Source organism: Delphinus delphis, chromosome 3 (genome assembly GCF_949987515.2).
Source record: "Delphinus delphis chromosome 3, mDelDel1.2, whole genome shotgun sequence".
Taxonomy (NCBI): Eukaryota; Metazoa; Chordata; class Mammalia; order Artiodactyla; family Delphinidae; genus Delphinus; species Delphinus delphis.
In genome coordinates this window covers 139,250,343-139,268,698 of record NC_082685.1, presented here as the reverse complement: position 1 = coordinate 139,268,698, position 18,356 = coordinate 139,250,343, and the positions used below count along the sequence as shown (strand labels likewise).

Genomic DNA, 18,356 nt, shown 5'->3' with positions numbered 1-18,356 from the left:
TTCTACTTCACCCAAAACTCTGTCTCTGAGATTTGATTCGGCATTGGTGTACAGAGATGCCGAGATTTTGGCATCATAATCATGATAACAATGACATCTATCATTAAACAATGATTTTCAGCAGTGCCTCTGAGGTCACTCTACACCAGTATTATCTCCACTCCAGAAACAGGAAATCTGAGGGGAAGCCTTACAAATAGCCTGTGAATGTTGCCGCCTTCTGAGCTGAGTTCCTTACATTCTTGCCACACACTGAGGAAACTCAGATGTGAGGTATAAGCATAACTTTCCTTTTTGTACTAAGGAAGAAGAGGATATTTCCTCTCCTCTGAGCACCAAGAAGAGTGAGAATTCTCTCAGTGCTTCCCTTAGGATGCTGCTGTCCATCCAGCTTTATGTCTACAGGCAGAGGAAATATGCCCACGGAGGGAGAGGTCTCCTCAGAGACCCTCATCTTCCCAGAGATCTGTGCCCTTGAAGGCAACATTCTCCTCCTACCAGAATCTCATATGTTTGCCAGCTTCCTCAGCCAGGAGATATTGGTTATTGTTGGATTATGAGGCACCCAAGACCCAGGAATAAGGCATCTCACCTCCCTATGCTAATACCAGATACCCAAGCATCTTACACATTTCCTCAACTCACATGATCTTCAAATTATCTTTCTAAAATATTTGCCAGTACCTGATCAGAAAAGGTTAATAAGGACAGTATTAAAGAGTGGGGTGTGGCATAAAGAACTCTAACCCAGGGGTATGATTCAGCAATGAAACATTAAAAAAATTTTTTTTAAAACATTTATTTTTAAGTTGTATTTATTTAATTTATCCTTGTTGTACCAGGTCTTAGTTGCAGCATGTGTGCTCCTTAGTTGCGGCATGTAGGATCTAGTTCCCTGACCAGGGATCAAACGCCAAGTTCCCTGCGTTGGACGGTGAATTCTTAACCACTGTACCAACCAGGGAAGTCTCTCTGGTCCCATTAATGTCGCCTCAGGTGGTTGCTTGGATGCTTCTCCCTTGATTAGCAACTGTTCACATCTGCCGTTTGGAACTCAGGGAAGGTCATGGAGGCTGGAGTCTTGCCTACAGGAAACGGGGAATGAAAAAAGGCCTCTGTGCCTTGGAGCCCCACAGGGCCCTGCTCGGTTTCAATTACTGTGAGCTCCCCTAGAGATTGCCTTGTGAGAGGTAGAAATAGCATGATTTTAGGAGCTTAACTAGACATGAATCCAGCCCTGGTATTTTTTACACTATAACCTTGGACAAGTTATTCAAACTTCCTGAGCCTTTCTCCACATATCTCATGGAGTTACTGTGAGTGTGAATTGAGCTGAGGCACATTTGTCGAACATCTGTCAAGATGCCTAGCACATAGTAAGCACTCAGTCAAAAATAGTTATTATTTTGTGTTACCTCTCGCAGGATCACAAACTTGAATTACCTTATTTTCAATACAGAATTAATTTTGTGTTAAAGGGATTTAAGAACCAAATAGCAGGAGAAAAAGTGGGTGTGAGACAGGTGACCTGTAGGAATCACATAAATCATATGTGTTGTCCAATGGCTTTATTTCTTTTTCTTTTCTTTGTTTGTTTTCCATACTACTGATCTGGTAGTTATCTTTTGGAAGCGTGAATTGATATGTGTTTTCTATCATGGGATGTGGTCAGATATTTTATTCTGAGAATGACAAAAACATCACATCACAGAGCAGTGTCCACTACTTACTTCAGCTGCAAATGAAAAATTCACTGTGCTGTAAAATATTTGTTAAATTGTGGAAAATCCATCATGTTAATTATGTTTTGTTTCCTTTTCCTTTCAGATTGCTTGAACCACATTGTTTTCCTTTGTCTTTGGTTCCAACAGAATTCTGTCCATCACCTCCTGCCTTGAAAGACGGATATGTTCAAGTTGGTTATAAAAGATACTTTTTTCCTTTACATACACTGTTCATTCCAAGTTCTAGCTCTCTACTGATGTCATAATCTGCTTCCTCCTTCCATGATGAAACAGTGCTAAAAACATTTTATGTGTGCGTTTTAGTTTAGCAGTGAGGGTTTTAGTTTGTGAGTTTTCTTCTTTGGCCCAAGGTGGTTAGAATTCTTCAGGAGGTACTATATCTCCTGCAGTAAAGGAAATCAATATCGCCACCCAATGAATTAGAAATGTAATCATGCCAGCGGGTAGCTAAACATTTCCATTCTGAACACAAAAGTAGGAATCTATAAGCAAGTTTTTCAGCATAGAGAACTTACCTGGTTCTTTTCACTGCAAGGAGTCTTTTTAAATTTTTCATAAATACAAGGGTTGGGGTAAAGCATTAGGTTTATTCCAGGGGCCAGTAAGACATTTAGCCAGTGTCTGGTGAGATATGGGTCACTGTATTATACTTGAGCAATTTTCTTGTTCAGGAAGGAGCACAAGTCATCTGCCATTTGTCATTCTGGGAAATTAACATGGCTTTGGGGCCATATTAATTTGTGTGCTCTTCTCACTACTTCTTACGATGAGGCTTTGGCTCCAAACACCAGGAAGTATCTCTTCATGGTACATAGGAGCTATTGTTCATCAGGATTTTCTCAGTGCCACCAGCCTTGGTTTCTCCGTGAAGAATTTGCCTCTCAAATGCCAGACCCTTGAACATATACTCACTGAGTGTTTGTTTGCTGAAATTTCCCCAAATGTAGGTACTGTTGGGAGATGTGTATGTGTGTGTGTATGGAGAGAGAGAGAAAGTGGACCTAGACTCTCTAACACTCATATTATCCCACCACAATCCATGAAGTTCCTGAAGGAAATATGCTTATAGAATGAGGCCAGGCAGACTCATAGACTTCAGCAAACCACGAAGCTGCTGTCTTCAACTGTAGTGCATGTGGTGTCCTGTAAGGAGCTGGGGGTTCCAAACACTGCCCCGTGGACTGGCTACATCTTAGGCACCCAGGAAACTTAACAATAGATTGCTGCTTGCCCCTTGTTCTCCTTTTTTTTTTCCTCATTTTGTAAGTTTAGTGTAGAGCCTGAGAGTTTTGTTTTTTTTTTAATTGTTACTAATGGTTTTGACAGAGACGGCCAGGTTTAGACACTGTTGAGTTAGACTTTCTCATATAGAAGTCCCTTCTGCAAGGCAGTGGAAGGCCTAGGGGCTAGAACCAAGGCTGATCAAATATCTTTCCCTATTTTCTTCAAATCACAATGCCAATCTGGGTGCTCTTTTTCCTACCAATTCTCATGATGGAGCCAGACTGGGCCAGGAAGAGCAAGACTGTCTGTGAGAAGAAGGCGCCACAGAATTTTGTTCTATTGCCTACAGCAGAGCTGGTCCAGCTCCACGCCCTCTCCCAGGCCAGTTTTCTTCGCCATCTTCTTGAGTAGCCGAGAACTAGATGGATAAGGAAAGGAACCAAGAGAGACACCAAACAAGAATGATGACTCCCTCAAGGCTCAGACGTCAGATTCTTCCTTGCTTCACAATGAAATCTCACCTCCTGGCATTATAGGCTAATGACATGTCCTTGAATCTGACTCAGCCTCAGCGTCACTTCCCTTACAGTGAAGGGGCTGGGGAGGGTAGTGGGTGAAGATCAACATCATGCTTCCCCTGAAAGTCATCAGTGGGAAGCTCAAACTTTCGTGAACATGTTGATAGGACATTTGAACATTTCTGCCTGTTCATAATGACATTTATTGGTCAGTATTGCCAACGGACAGCCCATAACACCTCACTAGGAAGAGTTGACTGACAAGGACATTTCCAAAATCTGATGCTTTCCTGAAAGTATAATAGAAGTTACTTGAGTAGTGTCCACTAACGTAATTTTAGTAAAATGTTTAGTATAATGCTTGGTTTTGGGGAGCTGTCAATAAATTATAGTACAGTGGCATTAATAGCTTTATTTCAATTAATGGTGGTACCAGTGTTGTTGGCTAGGACTCTACAGGAAAAAATAATTTTACAGACAATTTTCAAAATGAGTTATTTGAATGTAGATTGCCTGATGATTAAAGAAGTCATGATTTATAGGCTGAATATATCTAAAGAAATATTTTGTTAATGCAACAGAGATATTCTTCCTTTCTCCATCTTTTATTTCTGTTTAGGATGAAGGTGCCATGTTTCCTGTTGGGAAAAACATAGTGTATACTTGCAATGAAGGATACTCTCTTGTTGGAGACCCTGTTGCCAGATGTGGAGAAAATTTACAGTGGCTTGTTGGGAAAATGCATTGTCAGAGTGAGTGGCCTTGATTCTAGTATATAATTCAAGATGAAAGAATAGTGTGGAAAGGAATAAATCAGGATAAATAACCGCTTACCATATGCCCATGTCTTGATCTCCTTTTCCTGAAAGGCTTATATGATCCTGTCCAAATTTCAGGACTATCTTGAAAAACCCCTCAGCTTTCTCTAGTTGTTAGTGCTCCTGTTAGGTGAGGCACATTTTATTGCAATTTTAAAGTTTCTGGTGCAAATTAGAATGGGTCAGGGAGCTCAGTTCTGGTTAAGACCATCAGGATGTTCTTTAGAGTTTAATTACCAGGGATTTACCACAATCTACTTCCTTAAATGCTTTTGATCCTATTTTGTTTAGATGTAGCATCTGAGTAAGTGCTTCTGCATGTTGTATCACCCTAACGCTATTTTCTGGTTTCTATCTCAGCTGCGCTACAATATAAGATTCTTCAGCAGATGGATAGACAGCACTACAGGGATGTATTTATCCTATATCAGTTGATCTAGGCTATGTGAGGAAAGTCCTAGTGCACACAGGTACATTTTATTCTCTTGAGTACATACATATTAGTAAAAGTTCTGAGTTGTCAGGTATACATACATTTAGAGTTAGTAGATGCTACCAGTCTTCCAAGTGGTTGTACATCCCGGACAGAATCTGAGAAGTCAAGATTGCTCTGTGTCCTCACCTACACTTGATATTGTCTATCTTAATTTTTTTTTTTAGCTATACTGGTGAGTGTGTAGCAATATCTTATTTTTTAATTTGTATTTCTAAATTTGTATTTCTTCTGATGACTAATGATGTTAAGCCTGTTTTCATATATTTATTGGGTATTTGGATACTTTTTTTGGTGAAGTGGCTGTCTAATCTTTTGGGCATTTTTTCTGTTGGTTTGTTAGTCTTTTTCTTACTGATTTGTAAGGTCTCCTCTTGTTCTCTCTGTTTCTGTCTGTCTTTCTGTCTCTCTGCCCTAGAGTCCTTGGGAAGAAATAAACTATCAATATTGCCAAAATAGAATATAAATATTCCCTAGCTAAGAGTATTAAAATCAAACTTTAGTTCTTTTAAAAGATTAATAAGATACTTCTGCTTGAAAAGCTTCTTTTTCTTTATTGTGTATCTACTGGTGACAAGTTGTCCCAGTATTTGTTCATCTAAAACGTTTTTATTTTATCTTTACTTTTGAAGGATAGTTTTACTGGATAAGGAATTTTAAGTTAGCAGTTATTTTCTTTAAAACCTTTAAAGATTTTATTACATTGCCTTCTGACTTCATTGTTTTTTAGTGAGAAGTCAGCTTTCAAGTTTATTGTTTCTCCTTTGGAAATCGTATTTTTTTGGTCTGGTTGCTTTTAAGATTTTTTATTTTTTTTCTTTTCCAGAAGCAACTCTACTCTGATGTGCCTAGGTGTGATTTTCTTTGTCTTTGTCCTGGTGATCTTCAAAGCGCTCTTGAACCTATGCTTTAATGTCTTTTGTCAGTTTTAGAAAATTCTTCACCTTTGTCCTCAAATATTGCTCTGTCTCATTCTTGCTCACGTCTCCTCATGAGACACAAATTATACATTTTTTAGAATGTATATACATATACATACGTGTGTGTGTGTGTGTGTGTATATATATATATATATGTCTTTGTTTTGTTCTGTTTTGTTTTGCCATGCCCTGTGTCTTGCAGTATCTTAGTTCCCCAACCAGGGATCGAACCCAGGCCCAAGACAGTGAAAGTGCCGAGTCCTAACCACTGGATTGCCAGGGAATTCCCTACATTTCTTTGTTTTACATCAATTTTTCTCTCTCTGTTTCATTTTAAATATTTTCTATTGATCTATATTCCAGTTTATTAATTCTCTGTACAGTTGTGACAATCTGCTTTCAAGAACTCTACTGAGTTCTTTTTTTAAAAATTTATTTATTTCTTTTTGGCTGCGTTCGGTCTTCATTGTTGTGTGCAGGCTTTCTCTAGCTGCAGCAAGCGGGGGCTACTCTTCCTTGAGTGGGCTTCTCATTGTGGTGGCTTCTCTTGTTGCGGAGCATGGGCTCTAGGCATGCGGGCTTCAGTAGTTGTGGCACATGGGATCAGTAGTTGTGGCTCGCAGGCTCCAGAGCGCAGCCTCAGTAGTTGTGGTGCACGGGCTTAGTTGCTCCATGGCATGTGGGATCTTCCTGGACCAGGGTTCGAGCCCGTGTCCCCTGCATTGGCAGGCAGATTCTTAACCACTGCGCCACCAGGGAAGCCCGTCTACTGAGTTCTTAATTTCATTTTCCAATTCTAGATATTCCATTTGTCTACTTTTCTATACTTTCTAATTCTCTGTTGATATTCTCCATCTTCTAATTTCATTTTTCCAACATATTAATCATAGTTATTTCATGGTCCATGTCTGTTAACCCCATCATCTGGATCTGCTGTAGATGTTTCTACTGTTTTTTTTTTTTTTTCGGTACGCGAGCCTCTCACTGTTGTGGCCTCTCCCATTGCGGAGCACAGGGTCTGGATGCGCAGGCTCAGAGGCCATGGCTCAGGGGCCCAGCCGCTCCACAGCATGTAGGATCTTCCCGGACCGGGGCACGAACCCGTGTCCTCTGTATCAGCAGGCGGACTCTCAACCACTGCACCACCAGGGAAGCCCCTCTATTGTATTTTTGAATGTTAGATTAGTTTTGGTTGAATGCCAGATTTATATGTAAAAAAAATACATATGGATGATGTTTTCTTCCTCTAGAAAAGATTTAGGTTTGTTTCTGGCAAGAACAAGGCTTGTTTATGTCTGCTTTACCTTTATCTTAGGTTGTATCCATTAAGGGGTCATAAGGGAAAGTATGGGATTTCTACTGAGGCTCCTCCTTTGTAACAGGACTGGACTCTAATTTTTGGTCTCCTAGCCCTGTGAGACTGCTAAAAACTCTATGCAGCTATTCAGCCTTTGAGTTGCAGCTTCCTCCTTAGTTTAGCAGCCCTTCAGCACATTAAAAAAAAATGTTTTTTTTTCAACTTTACAAATAACCTCAAGGACAGAAGCATTACCAAACGTTGTAATCACTACTTTAGACTTCCCTTTTTCTAGAGTCTTGGGCCTTCAAAATTCCATTGCTCTGATTGTTGTCTGTTGCTCTCAGAAATACTTTTTCTTTAACTTTGTACAGCCTTTCTATATGTCTTAGTGGGAGCATTCGTGTGAAACCAGCAAATGTGTCATGGCCAGAAATAAACAAATCTGAAGCTAAATTATTAGCTTTCGGAAGGCAGATTATGTGACTAGTGTTTTGTGTCCCTAGTAGCACACAGCATATTTGGCAAAATATAGACACTCAATAAATGCTGATTTCGAATGAATGAATGGATTGTCTGATTAAAATGATGCAGAAATAAAGCAGTACTTTGTAGAATATTGTCCAAAGTCCACTAGAGAGATTGGCAAGATTTTTTTTTTTAATCATGAATTCTGACTCGCCTTCCATGACTATGCATGTTTCTCATTCTTCTTGTTTTTTTCAAGTAGAAGATTTGAGCTAATGAATGTGATGGAATAAGAAAAGATAGAACTGGGAAACCAAAAATGATTTAACACTTTTATGGTTGCAAGGTTAAAGGTGGTTCTTTAAAGATTTCAGATAGCAAAATATCTAATTGGGTACATGCTAATGATATGCAAATGAACACAGCTCTTGGGAAATTTCTGGTGGGACTTCACCAGACAAGAAGTAGCTGCTGTAAAAAGTCTGGTTTTAACAGCAGGCTGGACTTCAGGACTCTAAAAGGCTTATTCATTTTAAGTTGTCACATGGCTTTGAGGGCAGGGGTGAGAGAATGGGAACTGTTTTGGCCTTCAGTCATTCATGTCATTAACATGCCAGGCATGTTGGGATATGTCTTTCAGGGCATCCTAAGAGTGAACTCACCTCTTCCTCCTTGTCCTCTAATTAGAAAAAGCAGAACAAGTGTATCAGCACCATTCAAGGCTGTCATTTTTTTTTTTAAAAGATGGTTTAGGAAAGCAGTGACCCTTGTATTCTTCTCTCTTTTCTCTTTAGAAATTGCCTGCGTTCTACCTGCACTGATGGATGGCATACAGAGTCATCCCCACAAACCTTTCTACACCGTTGGTGAGAAGGTGACCTTTTCCTGTTCAGGTGGCAGGTCCTTAGAAGGTCCTTCGACATTTCTCTGCGGATCCAGCCTTAAGTGGAGCCCTGAGATGAAGAACGTCCAGTGTGTGCACAAAGGTGAGTGGCTCTTGGGTCTGTCCAAGGACACGTACACTCAGGGAATGAGAGTCCTTGCGGCAGTTCCTCAAGGCACTGAACCTCCAAAGCGGAATCACTCCCTCCATCCCTGCCCTGCTACAAGAAGGTCAGTTCATAGAGTGGGTAACAGACTTTTTTGCACATGGCACAGATAGACTCACAGAATTCAAGGAAAGGCAAGAATAGCCCTGGTGATTCTGAAATTTTAACTTAAATCCTTCACATCAAAGATTAGCTTTCTATTTGTTAAGGTGCCAAGAAAATAAAGAATTTCTAAAAGCTGATTTCTGGTTTCCTCCTGATTTTTAAAAATGTACTTTTATGAAGTCTAGAGTTGAGATCATAATTTATATAAAATTCTGTATGTTTCGTTTTTGGGCTCTTAGAGTTTATTAGTGGTATTGAAATTGAAAATATAAAAGCACTTACATATAACCTTGCAAAGCAGAGTTATTGAAGGAAAAGTAGTGTGGTTTGTGAAGTTGTTCTTATAGGTCGAAATCCAAATATCCAGTATTTTGAACACATGGCAAATTAAAATAGTTTTTAAAAAAATTTTTTATTGGAGTATAGTTGATTTACAATGTTGTGTTAGTTTCGGGTGTACAGCAAAGGGAATCAGTTATACATATACATATATCCACTCTTTTTTGGATTCTTTTCCCATATAAGCCATTACAGAGTATTGAGTAGAGTTCCCGGTGCTGTACAGTAGGTCCTTATTTGTTATCTATTTTATACATAGTAGTGTGTATATGTCAATCCCAATCTCCCAATTTATCCCTCTCCCCCCTTTCCCCCTGATAACCGTAAGTTTGTTTTCTACATCTGTGACTCTATTTCTGTTTTGTAAATAAGTCCATTGGTATAAAATGGTCTTTTAAGAAACTAAGGCAGGAAGAGATTTAGAAAGCCAAACTATTTCTTTTAGAGATACTTAAAATGGGATAGATTTGTTTTCAGAATAACTTCCTCTTTCTTTACATTTTTTTTAAGAAATGGAAAATATTATGTTTGTAACAATTAAAAACAAGAAGAAAATCGCACTTGCATTCTATTTTATATGATATTCTTATTTCTTGAGTATATAATTTTTAATTCGATGCTGAAATTTTTCTTCTATAGTGAAGATGAAGTAGTTGATTCCATGAATAGTAATATTAGGTGAATTAGATCTTCACAATTGAAAAGAGATCACTCTGTGACTGATTGTGTTAAATAGATCACAGAGGACAGAATGGGAGGGCTGCGTGTCCAGTGGAATGGCTGCCCTGCCTGTTCTCACATGTTCTGTAGCTGTCAGAGCAGTGACAACTGCCTTGTTTTCTACATGCACTGAGGTATAACTATGAGTTTATTTGGGATAAAGTAATGGACCTGTACCAATAATGCTAAAATTAAGGAGAACAATGTACAGTTGATGAGGTTGCTCTTTTCTTCCAAATGAGATTATATACTTGTTTTTTTTCTGAAACGTCTTTTTCAACTTTATAACACATTTGGTATGAATTTTCTCCCACTCAGTAGCAAATTCTATTAAGGTTTTAATTAAGGATGTTTTTCAGATCTGTGTGCTTTTCAGAAGACTTAGATAACAATAATAACTACCCTTAACATAAGCCTATAACCAAAGGTTCCAGGTTTGTCAGCCTCCAGAGTTTGAAAATACCTGATGTACAAGTATTTAGTCTTTTTTATATTGTGGTAAAATATACACAACATACAATTTACCATTTTAACCATTTAAAAATGTGCAATTCAGTAGCATTAAGTACATTCCCATTATTGTTCAACCATCACTGTCATCCATCTCCAGAGCTTTTCCATCTTCCCAAACTGAAACTCTGTATCCATTAAACACTAGCCCGTTATTTATCCGCACCCGCATCAGTACTTAGTCTTGATGGGAAGATATTTGATTTTAAAATAGTAAACGTACATACTGTAGGTGGGTCCTAAGAGTGTGTTTACTTGGTTAGTCAAGCCATGAAGATAACAAAGCTATATTCTTTTTAAATGCAAAAGTCTTTGGTGTAGGTAATTCTACAAGCGATTTTCCGCAAAGAAATTATAATAACTTTTAGAAAATATTTAAAATTTGAAATTCTATCCTTATGAACAGTTAGCAAATAAACTGCTAATAATAATACAGAACTAATGTACATGGCTTAATCACTGAACTTCAGTTTTGGTCCATTTAGATCAGACTTTCCCAACCCCAGCACTACTGGAATTTGAGCCCTGATAATTCTTTGTGTGGGAGCCTGTCCTGTGCCTTATCTGATGTTTGGCAGAATCCCTGGTCTCTGCTCACTAGATGCCAGTAGCGTCTCACAGGGGTGACAACCAAAAATGTCTGTTGACATTGCCAAATGTCCCCAGGGGCAGACATTTGCCCCTGGTTGAGAAGCATTGATCTAGATAATACCATTAAAATATTTTATTTTGGAATTACTTAAGATTTCAGAAAATTTGCAAGTATAGTTTCCATATACCCTTTACCCATCTTCCCATAATATTAACACCTTACATACCTTGACACAATTTAGTTGGTCAAAACCAAGACATTAATATTAAATAGTACCATACTATTGACTACCCTACAGACTCTATTCATACATCACCGTTTTTCCACCGATATCCTTTTCATGGTCTAGGATCCAATTCAGGATACTACGTTGCATTTAAGATAATACCGTTTCAAATTGGGCAATTGGGATTGACATGTATACACTGATATGTATAAAATTGATGACTAACAAGCACCTGCTGTGTAAAAAAAAATAAAAGATAATACCATTTCAAAGAAAAATGTTTAAAGAATAAGTACTTGCTAGAGACCTTGCTGGACACGGCAGGCATACTTCACCTTGCTACCATTTTTACAAGTTTATACCTTCCTTGTTCATGAGATTTTCCTGTCATGTCTAAAGCTCTTATGTTTTCCGAAGTAAGGAAGTATTCCATAGTTTGTGCACCCATAAAAACACATCCTGCAGACAAATGACCTTTATAGATATATCCAGCAGGTAGCTAGTTTTATGATGCAAAAGTGTATGCCACTGAATTCCATTGTAATGAAGCTGGCAGGAGGTGGAAATTGCAGGGTGGTGTAGACTGTTCACATTGTAGGCAGGCATAGCCTAGGCCGTGGCAAATTATGCTCTTGTAAGTTGGACCAAAGTGTTTTCCTGTCAAAACTGGAATGATGATTGGCTTTCTATCAGTTTGTAAGAAACATAAAATAAAGGAAAGGATTTTATTAATGTAAGTACCTCCAGACATTTAGTCACTGTTGAGGGGAGACCACTTGGATATTTACATGTAAGAGGTTATTATAGTTGTCCTTGAGATACTGAGAGTTCTTCTTGTATAGGTCAAGTGATGGTATGCTTTCTGTCTCATTATAGGCACAGTGGGCAAAATACGTCCACATAACAAACAGTTTTTAAACCCCCATGTACTTGATGAAAGGGAGCCTACTCTATGGGCCTTCAATTCAGACAAACATGGACTTCAATCCTGGCTTGGCCAATTTGTTAACTAGCATGAATTTCCTAACTTTTCTGTCTCTTAGTTTCATCATCTCTTAAATGGGCACTTATTAAGGGGATTAAATATCACAATGTATAAAAAGGGCAGGGCCAAGAGTAAATGCTCAAGAAATGGTAGCTATTATGACCAATGAAATTGGGTGGTCCTAGGAATGCTCTAGCTCTTGTAAAATGCTTTATAGCTTTATTTTTTACTGTACAAACTTGTTGCAGTTGAGAATATTACAGAGCCTGGTTCAACAATTAAAATAATACCTTGTTTGCTCTGAAGAAGCTTTTCACCTAATAATTGCCTCTCCATTATTGTTTTCTTTTAGATGCCCCTTTGGCACCGGAAGTGCCTGAATGTCAGCGCTGGGAGAAACTGCAGAATTCAAGATGTGTTTGTAAAATGCCTTATGAATGTGGGTAAGCTCTGTCTTCTTCTCTGTTTTATTTAAAATAGATGGGATGATTTCTTAATGCCATTTGAAGCAACATGGATGGACCTAGAGATTGTCATACTAACTGAAGTCAGTCAGACAGAGAGAGACAAATATCGTATGATATCACTTATATGCGGAATCTAAAAAAAAAATTGATACAAATGAACTTATCTGCAAAATAGAAACAGACTCACGGACTTAGAGAACGAACTTATGGTTACCGGGGGGAAAGGGTGCAGAGGATGGATAGTTAGGGAGTTTGGGATTGACATGTACACACTGCTATATTTAAAATAGGTAACCAACAAGGACCTACTGCATAGCACAGGGAACTCTGCTCAGTATTATGTAACAACCTAAATGGGAAAAGAATTTGAAAAAGAATAGATACATGTATATGTATAACTGAATCACTTTGCTGTACACCTGAAACTAACACAACATTGTTAATAAACTATACCCCAATATAAAATAAAAAAGTTAACAAATAATAATTAAATTAAAAAAAATAGATGGCATGATTTCTTAGATGCCAGTCTCTGTTAGCTCAAAGATGTTACTTACCATGGGTTAAGGGTCTTTGCATTTCAGTCCAGTCCATTTGCTGCTTGTTATTTGCCTGGGTCACCAGGACTGACCATTGGTGGCGTTAGGCAGTGATCTAATCTGGCTGGTGAGAAAGGCTGAAGGACTGCTTGAGACCACTTGTTCTCTACATAAAATGGGGCAAAATGACAAAACCGTCACCTGAGGATTTAGAGCTTGAGGAGATTGGGGCTGAAATTCCCATGAGACGTAAACTCTTAAAGATACCAAGAGAAACAAAAGCAGCCACTTTTCTGATTCTTGAAATATGTTTATTTCTAGATTTGCATTCTAAGAACACCACCACACTTGAAATCACTCCATTGTAGAAAGATATCTGGAGTAATTACTGGTTGTTGGATACAGAGGGCATGATTAAATTGAGACAAGAGGAGGTTTACTGGTGGGACTATTTACAGAAATGTGGGCAGAGTAAAGAAAACTGCAAGCCATGGGGCAGTATTCCTGGACTGGTAGCAGTTCGGGTTTATAGTATCTCCGTGCCCAAGCCAGAAGGCGTGAGAGAGGAGCACTTATGAAAACCTGTTGACAGAGCGCTAGTTGAGGAAGAGTTGAGTCCCTCATTTGGGGCCCTCAGAGATCCCCAGCAGTGAGCCAGGGGAATAAAACCCCCCATTGTACCCTCTTCTCTCCCTCCAGTCTCTTGCCAGACTCCCCCATTGATCAAACACCCCTGAAGCTAGAGGACAAGGAAGTCTATTGATGTGGTCCATACGTGTCAGCCTCCCAGGCAGGGTGGAGAAGAGTGGAGGGTGAATCTGGAGAGGCAAATGGAAGATATCCAGTCCCCAGGACTTACTGGCCATCTTTAAGGTTAAGAATCAAAACACAAATTATTAGCCAATTACTTGGCTTTCAATTAGTATGGTCACCAAAACACATCTTCTTGAACACCTACATTGGGTAATGATGACTATGGTGGTATCTTATAAGAAGTAACTTCTCATGTGAAGGAGAACATAAAACTGAATAGCATAAGTGGAAATGGTCAGTCCAGAATCTTCTGACTGTGCTGTTATTCTCTACTAATCATTGTTTGCTTTGACTCACTTTCATCCTCTTTCCAACTTCTCTGATTCATTGAGTTTATCTGCAGCCTGTTTATAAATATGGTAAGAGTTTTAACATCAGATACTGATAACAAGATAGATGGCCTTGTAAGTTCTCTGCCCTTTAAGCTGTTCTGCGTACTTCTATGTAAAGTTTAAATAAACAGATAAAAAAGAAATACTAGGATTTGTTTCTGTTATGTAAATGTCCAAATAAATTTAACTCTTGTTCAGAGAAGTAAACATTAGAGCTAAATATATATAAGTAAATATAGATTCGGTTTATTATTCAAAACAGCCTTGCTGTCTAGGGTTTCGCTACAGTAATTGTTTCCTTACCCATCAGCATTCAGAAATGTGGTTGTTTTTATTAGTGACATTTCAAATAGTTGGCACTATTTTAACACCAATGCATACGAAAAAAAGTAACCCATTTTATGGAGCTATTTCTAAACTATTTTGTAAACGTAGATACTCTAAAAATAGCGTTGAAAAATAGAGTTCATTTTCCCTTGAGGATTCAGTCATCAGCTGTGGATAATGCTATAATATGGACCTGAACTCTCAGGGCTGCTGGCTTGGGAGGAGGTACTTTCTTCTGCAGCCAGTGGTCCCATTTGACTCCCATTCCTCTGAGTGTTTTGATCTTTGCTAATTTTCTGTCTCCTTCTTTGTCGTCAATCTACCATCTGTGGCTAGCAGACGTTGCCTTCTCTTCTAATTTGCTGTATCCGATCTGTTCTAGATGAAACTACATTGACACTAGATATCTAAGCTTGTAAAACTTGTGAGTAAATAAAGAGCAAAATATGTTCATTTTGAAGATTGGAGGGGGTTGGGCCCTAGTAATGCGGGGCATTTGCATTTCTGTTCCATCTTTTTGCTGTAGGTGACAACATCTGAGTCATCGAACCCAGAGCCTCACCTTTCACTTCTCATTCTCAGCTTTGAAGAAAGAAAATCTTGTAAATAAAGTAATTTAAAAAATTTGTTTCAGATCCTCCTTGGATGTGTGTGCTCGAGATGAGAGAAGCAAAAGGATACTGCCTCTGACAGTTTGCAAGATTCATGTTCTCCAATGTCAGGGTAGAAATTACACTGTTGCTGGTAGGGAGAGCTGTACTCTACCTGCCTCAGCTGAGAAAGCTTGCGGTGTGTGTCCACTATGGGGAAAATGTGACGGTAAGGGGCATTTCATATTTGTAGCTACAAAAATGCTCAAGTAATAGGAGTGAAGTTTTCTAGTTTAGCGGCAGATCAAAGCACATCCCTGAGGATATCAAAGACTCCGACTGGTCTGAGCATGAACTATCCTCCCTGACTGCCTTCCCCGGGGAGGGGGTCGATCAAGAACTCTCCCTGATGGTCTGAATGTCCTCCCAAACATCACGTTCCACCTTCATGATTTTTGCTCTGTCCTTGTATTAGCCATATTATGTACTCATTCAAAAAGAAACAGACTCCCATAAAAATAACAATTTTTAAAAGAAGAAACGTTATATCACATTTTTAATAGGAAATGTCCCTTGCCATAAATATTGGGTAACCATGAAAATACATACAATGAAACAAAACAAGGTAGGAGATTCTAGCCAGAGGCTGCTCAAAGCTTGGAGGATGAAGCTTCCTTGTGATAAAGGGTGTTTAGCAAGTGTCAGGGGTGTGTTGAAAGCACACCCGTGCCAAGCTGACACTTTCTCCTAGAAGCAATCAGAAGGATGTGAAGAGAATAGAAAAGGAGGTACTACATTCTCAAGCTGTGATTCCATACTTGCTGGTGCTGTGTCCAGGTAGCAATGATCTTGACAACCAGCACTGGCCAGCCCTCCTCCGCGGGGGGGAGGAGTTGGGTCGCCAGAGCCAAGTCACCGTCCTTAGTTTCCCCATCTGTCAAGTTGGGAGCCGGACGGTGCGATCTTGATCTTTAAGGTCTCTGCTAGATCCTCAGGCCCTCCTTTTCCTGGCCGGTACCCGCTGGGCACCTTTCCCCTCACTCCCGTCCCATTTGCAGCAGAGACGATGACACATATAGGCACGTCTGGGTCACTTTCGGTTTGGCAGTCACCACAGTGGTCTGGCAGACCTGGTTACCCTCCTTCTGGGGACGCCTGGCTGGTGTGTTCCAGCCTCGCACCTTCAGCGCACACACGGCTTTCCTCCCCGACTCGTTTCTGATGGGTCTTTATGGGGCATGAGGCCTTTTGCATCTCATGCCCTCTCTCTCTCAAAGCAAGTTAATTCTTCTCTTGTCTCCCTCTGTTTGAGCCTCGCAGCCCGGCGTTTTGCTGAGGTCTCTGCATTTGGTCTGGGCGTTGAGGGGTCACACCGGGGGTTTGGGCCCCCCCTGTGCAGCGCGTGGAGGAGAGAACCGCTCCGCGGGGGTCCCATCGATAGGAAGCCTGGCAGCAGCCTCAAAACCTGCTTATTCTGTCGGAGTGGAGCGAAATGCCTCCCTTGCCCAATCCTGCAGCTTTTCCTGGGGGTCCGGGAGAGGGGAGGGTAATTGACTGCATCACGCGAGGCGGGAGCGTCTACAGCTCTCCAATTACCAAACATCACGACTTTGGACGTGATGCGCCTTGTCTTCCCCACCTCCACCATGGGCCACCAAGCCTCTCTCGCTTCTTTTTCCAGCCCAGAGCAGCAAATGTGTCTGCAGAGCCGCCTCGGAGTGTGAGGAAACAGGGTTCAGCGTCTGCGTGGAGGCGAATGGCAGGGAGCGGACGATGACAGAGTGTGAGGCCGGCGTCCTGAGGTGCCGAGGTCAGAGCATCTCCGTCACCAGCATCCGGCCCTGCGCCGCCGAAGCCCCGTAGCTCCCGGTGCCGGTGGGCCTGCTCGCAGCCCCGTGGCCGAGTTAAAACCTTTGCACGCCCGGCCCTGTAGACAGCTGCTCAGCACGCGGCCCATTCTTTCTCCTTCCACTCCGGATCCACTTCTCCCAATCCCCAGGCCCTGCATAATTACACAAGCCTTTGTTCTCCCAAACCTGAATCCAGATCCTCTTTTTCTTCTCTTTTTAAATGTCAGTCAGGCTGAAGGATATTGATGAACCTTTGAAGGAGCTGTATGTTCTTGGAAAAATTGCTGACTTCTCTGGACCTTGACTTTTTTTTAATCTGAAAATTAGAGGGTTGGACTAGAGAAATCTGAATGCTCTATGATTCTTTTTAGTATGGTTAAAAGAACCGACCAGAACACACCCTACAAATTGATTATGAAAACAGAAAGATTAGAGAGGCTGGCTTCGGCTCAGTGAAACTGAATACAAAGGGGACCTTGAATGGAAAAAGGCAGATACAATGATTCCATGCCAAGCACCACACCTAGAGATCCCTAATCTTGTCAGGAGGTTGAATCACTGCTATCAGAGTGGAATCCATCATGTTACGGTCACAGGGGCACCTTCTACTTTCTTGTCTGAGAACAAGTATTTACAATTGAGGCTTCTCTCTGGAGCTTTTCTTGTGTTTTCCAAACACAAGACCTGTAATTTGTCCCCCTCCTCCCCTTTCCTTTTGTAGGAAGCATCATTCATGCCTGAGCTATTGAGCGATTGCATATCTGGGAGAAGTGTTCTCTAACGTGGATACGTACTTAGATTTTTCAGGGTGCTCTACAGGTAGATCCATCTGTTTATTCCCTATTCATCTTTCATCAAAACAAAATAACAGCTGTAGTTGATGAAAAGAGTGGGCTTCAATGGAATTTAAAATATGCTTTTATATACAAATAATATCTCTGTATTTTTCTGATACATTTCAATGAAACTTTAGTTTAAATGACAATGATTAAAAAACCCATTAAAGATACTATACTTTGGAATTTTAAAATCTGTGTTATGTTTAATTTTAAAGACTTTCCATGAAGGATGGCTAATGTGCTCTTTTTTATATTTTTAAAATTTTCGAACTACTTTATTGAGGTATGATTGACATGTAAAGAGCTGTACATGAGTTTGGGGATAAGTATACATCTGTGAAACCATCACCACCATCCAGACCATAAACATATCCAACATCTCCCAAAGTTTCCTCCCACCCTCATTATTATTATTATTATGGTAAGAACACTTAACATAAGATCTTTCCTGTTAGAAAATGTTAAGTGTACATTATAGCATTGATAGCTACAGGCACTGTGCTGTACAGTAGGTTTCTAGAACTCATTTACCTTGCATAACTGAAATTTGACATCTTTTGACCATCACTTCCCCATTTTCCCCTGCCCCT

The 18,356-nt window shown here is 40.0% G+C and overlaps 1 protein-coding gene across 2 annotated transcripts in view; it reads left to right on the top strand.

Annotated features, from left to right (window-relative positions):
• C7 (complement C7) overlaps positions 1-17,951 on the top strand; it is a 53,162-nt gene extending 35,211 nt beyond the window's left edge. Inside the window, exons 13-18 of one of the 2 annotated variants that reach the window (XM_060009544.1) lie at positions 1,828-1,915; positions 4,107-4,239; positions 8,278-8,469; positions 12,362-12,452; positions 15,122-15,306; positions 16,759-17,951. In XM_060009544.1, the coding sequence (XP_059865527.1) occupies positions 1,828-1,915; positions 4,107-4,239; positions 8,278-8,469; positions 12,362-12,452; positions 15,122-15,306; positions 16,759-16,940 (871 nt within the window). In that variant the 3' untranslated portion in view covers positions 16,941-17,951. Of the gene's footprint in view, positions 1-1,827; positions 1,916-4,106; positions 4,240-8,277; positions 8,470-12,361; positions 12,453-13,714; positions 13,840-15,121; positions 15,307-16,758 lie in introns of those variants that run through there. The other variant, XM_060009546.1, reaches the window with a different exon arrangement.
• Positions 17,952-18,356: the final 405 nt, after the last annotated feature.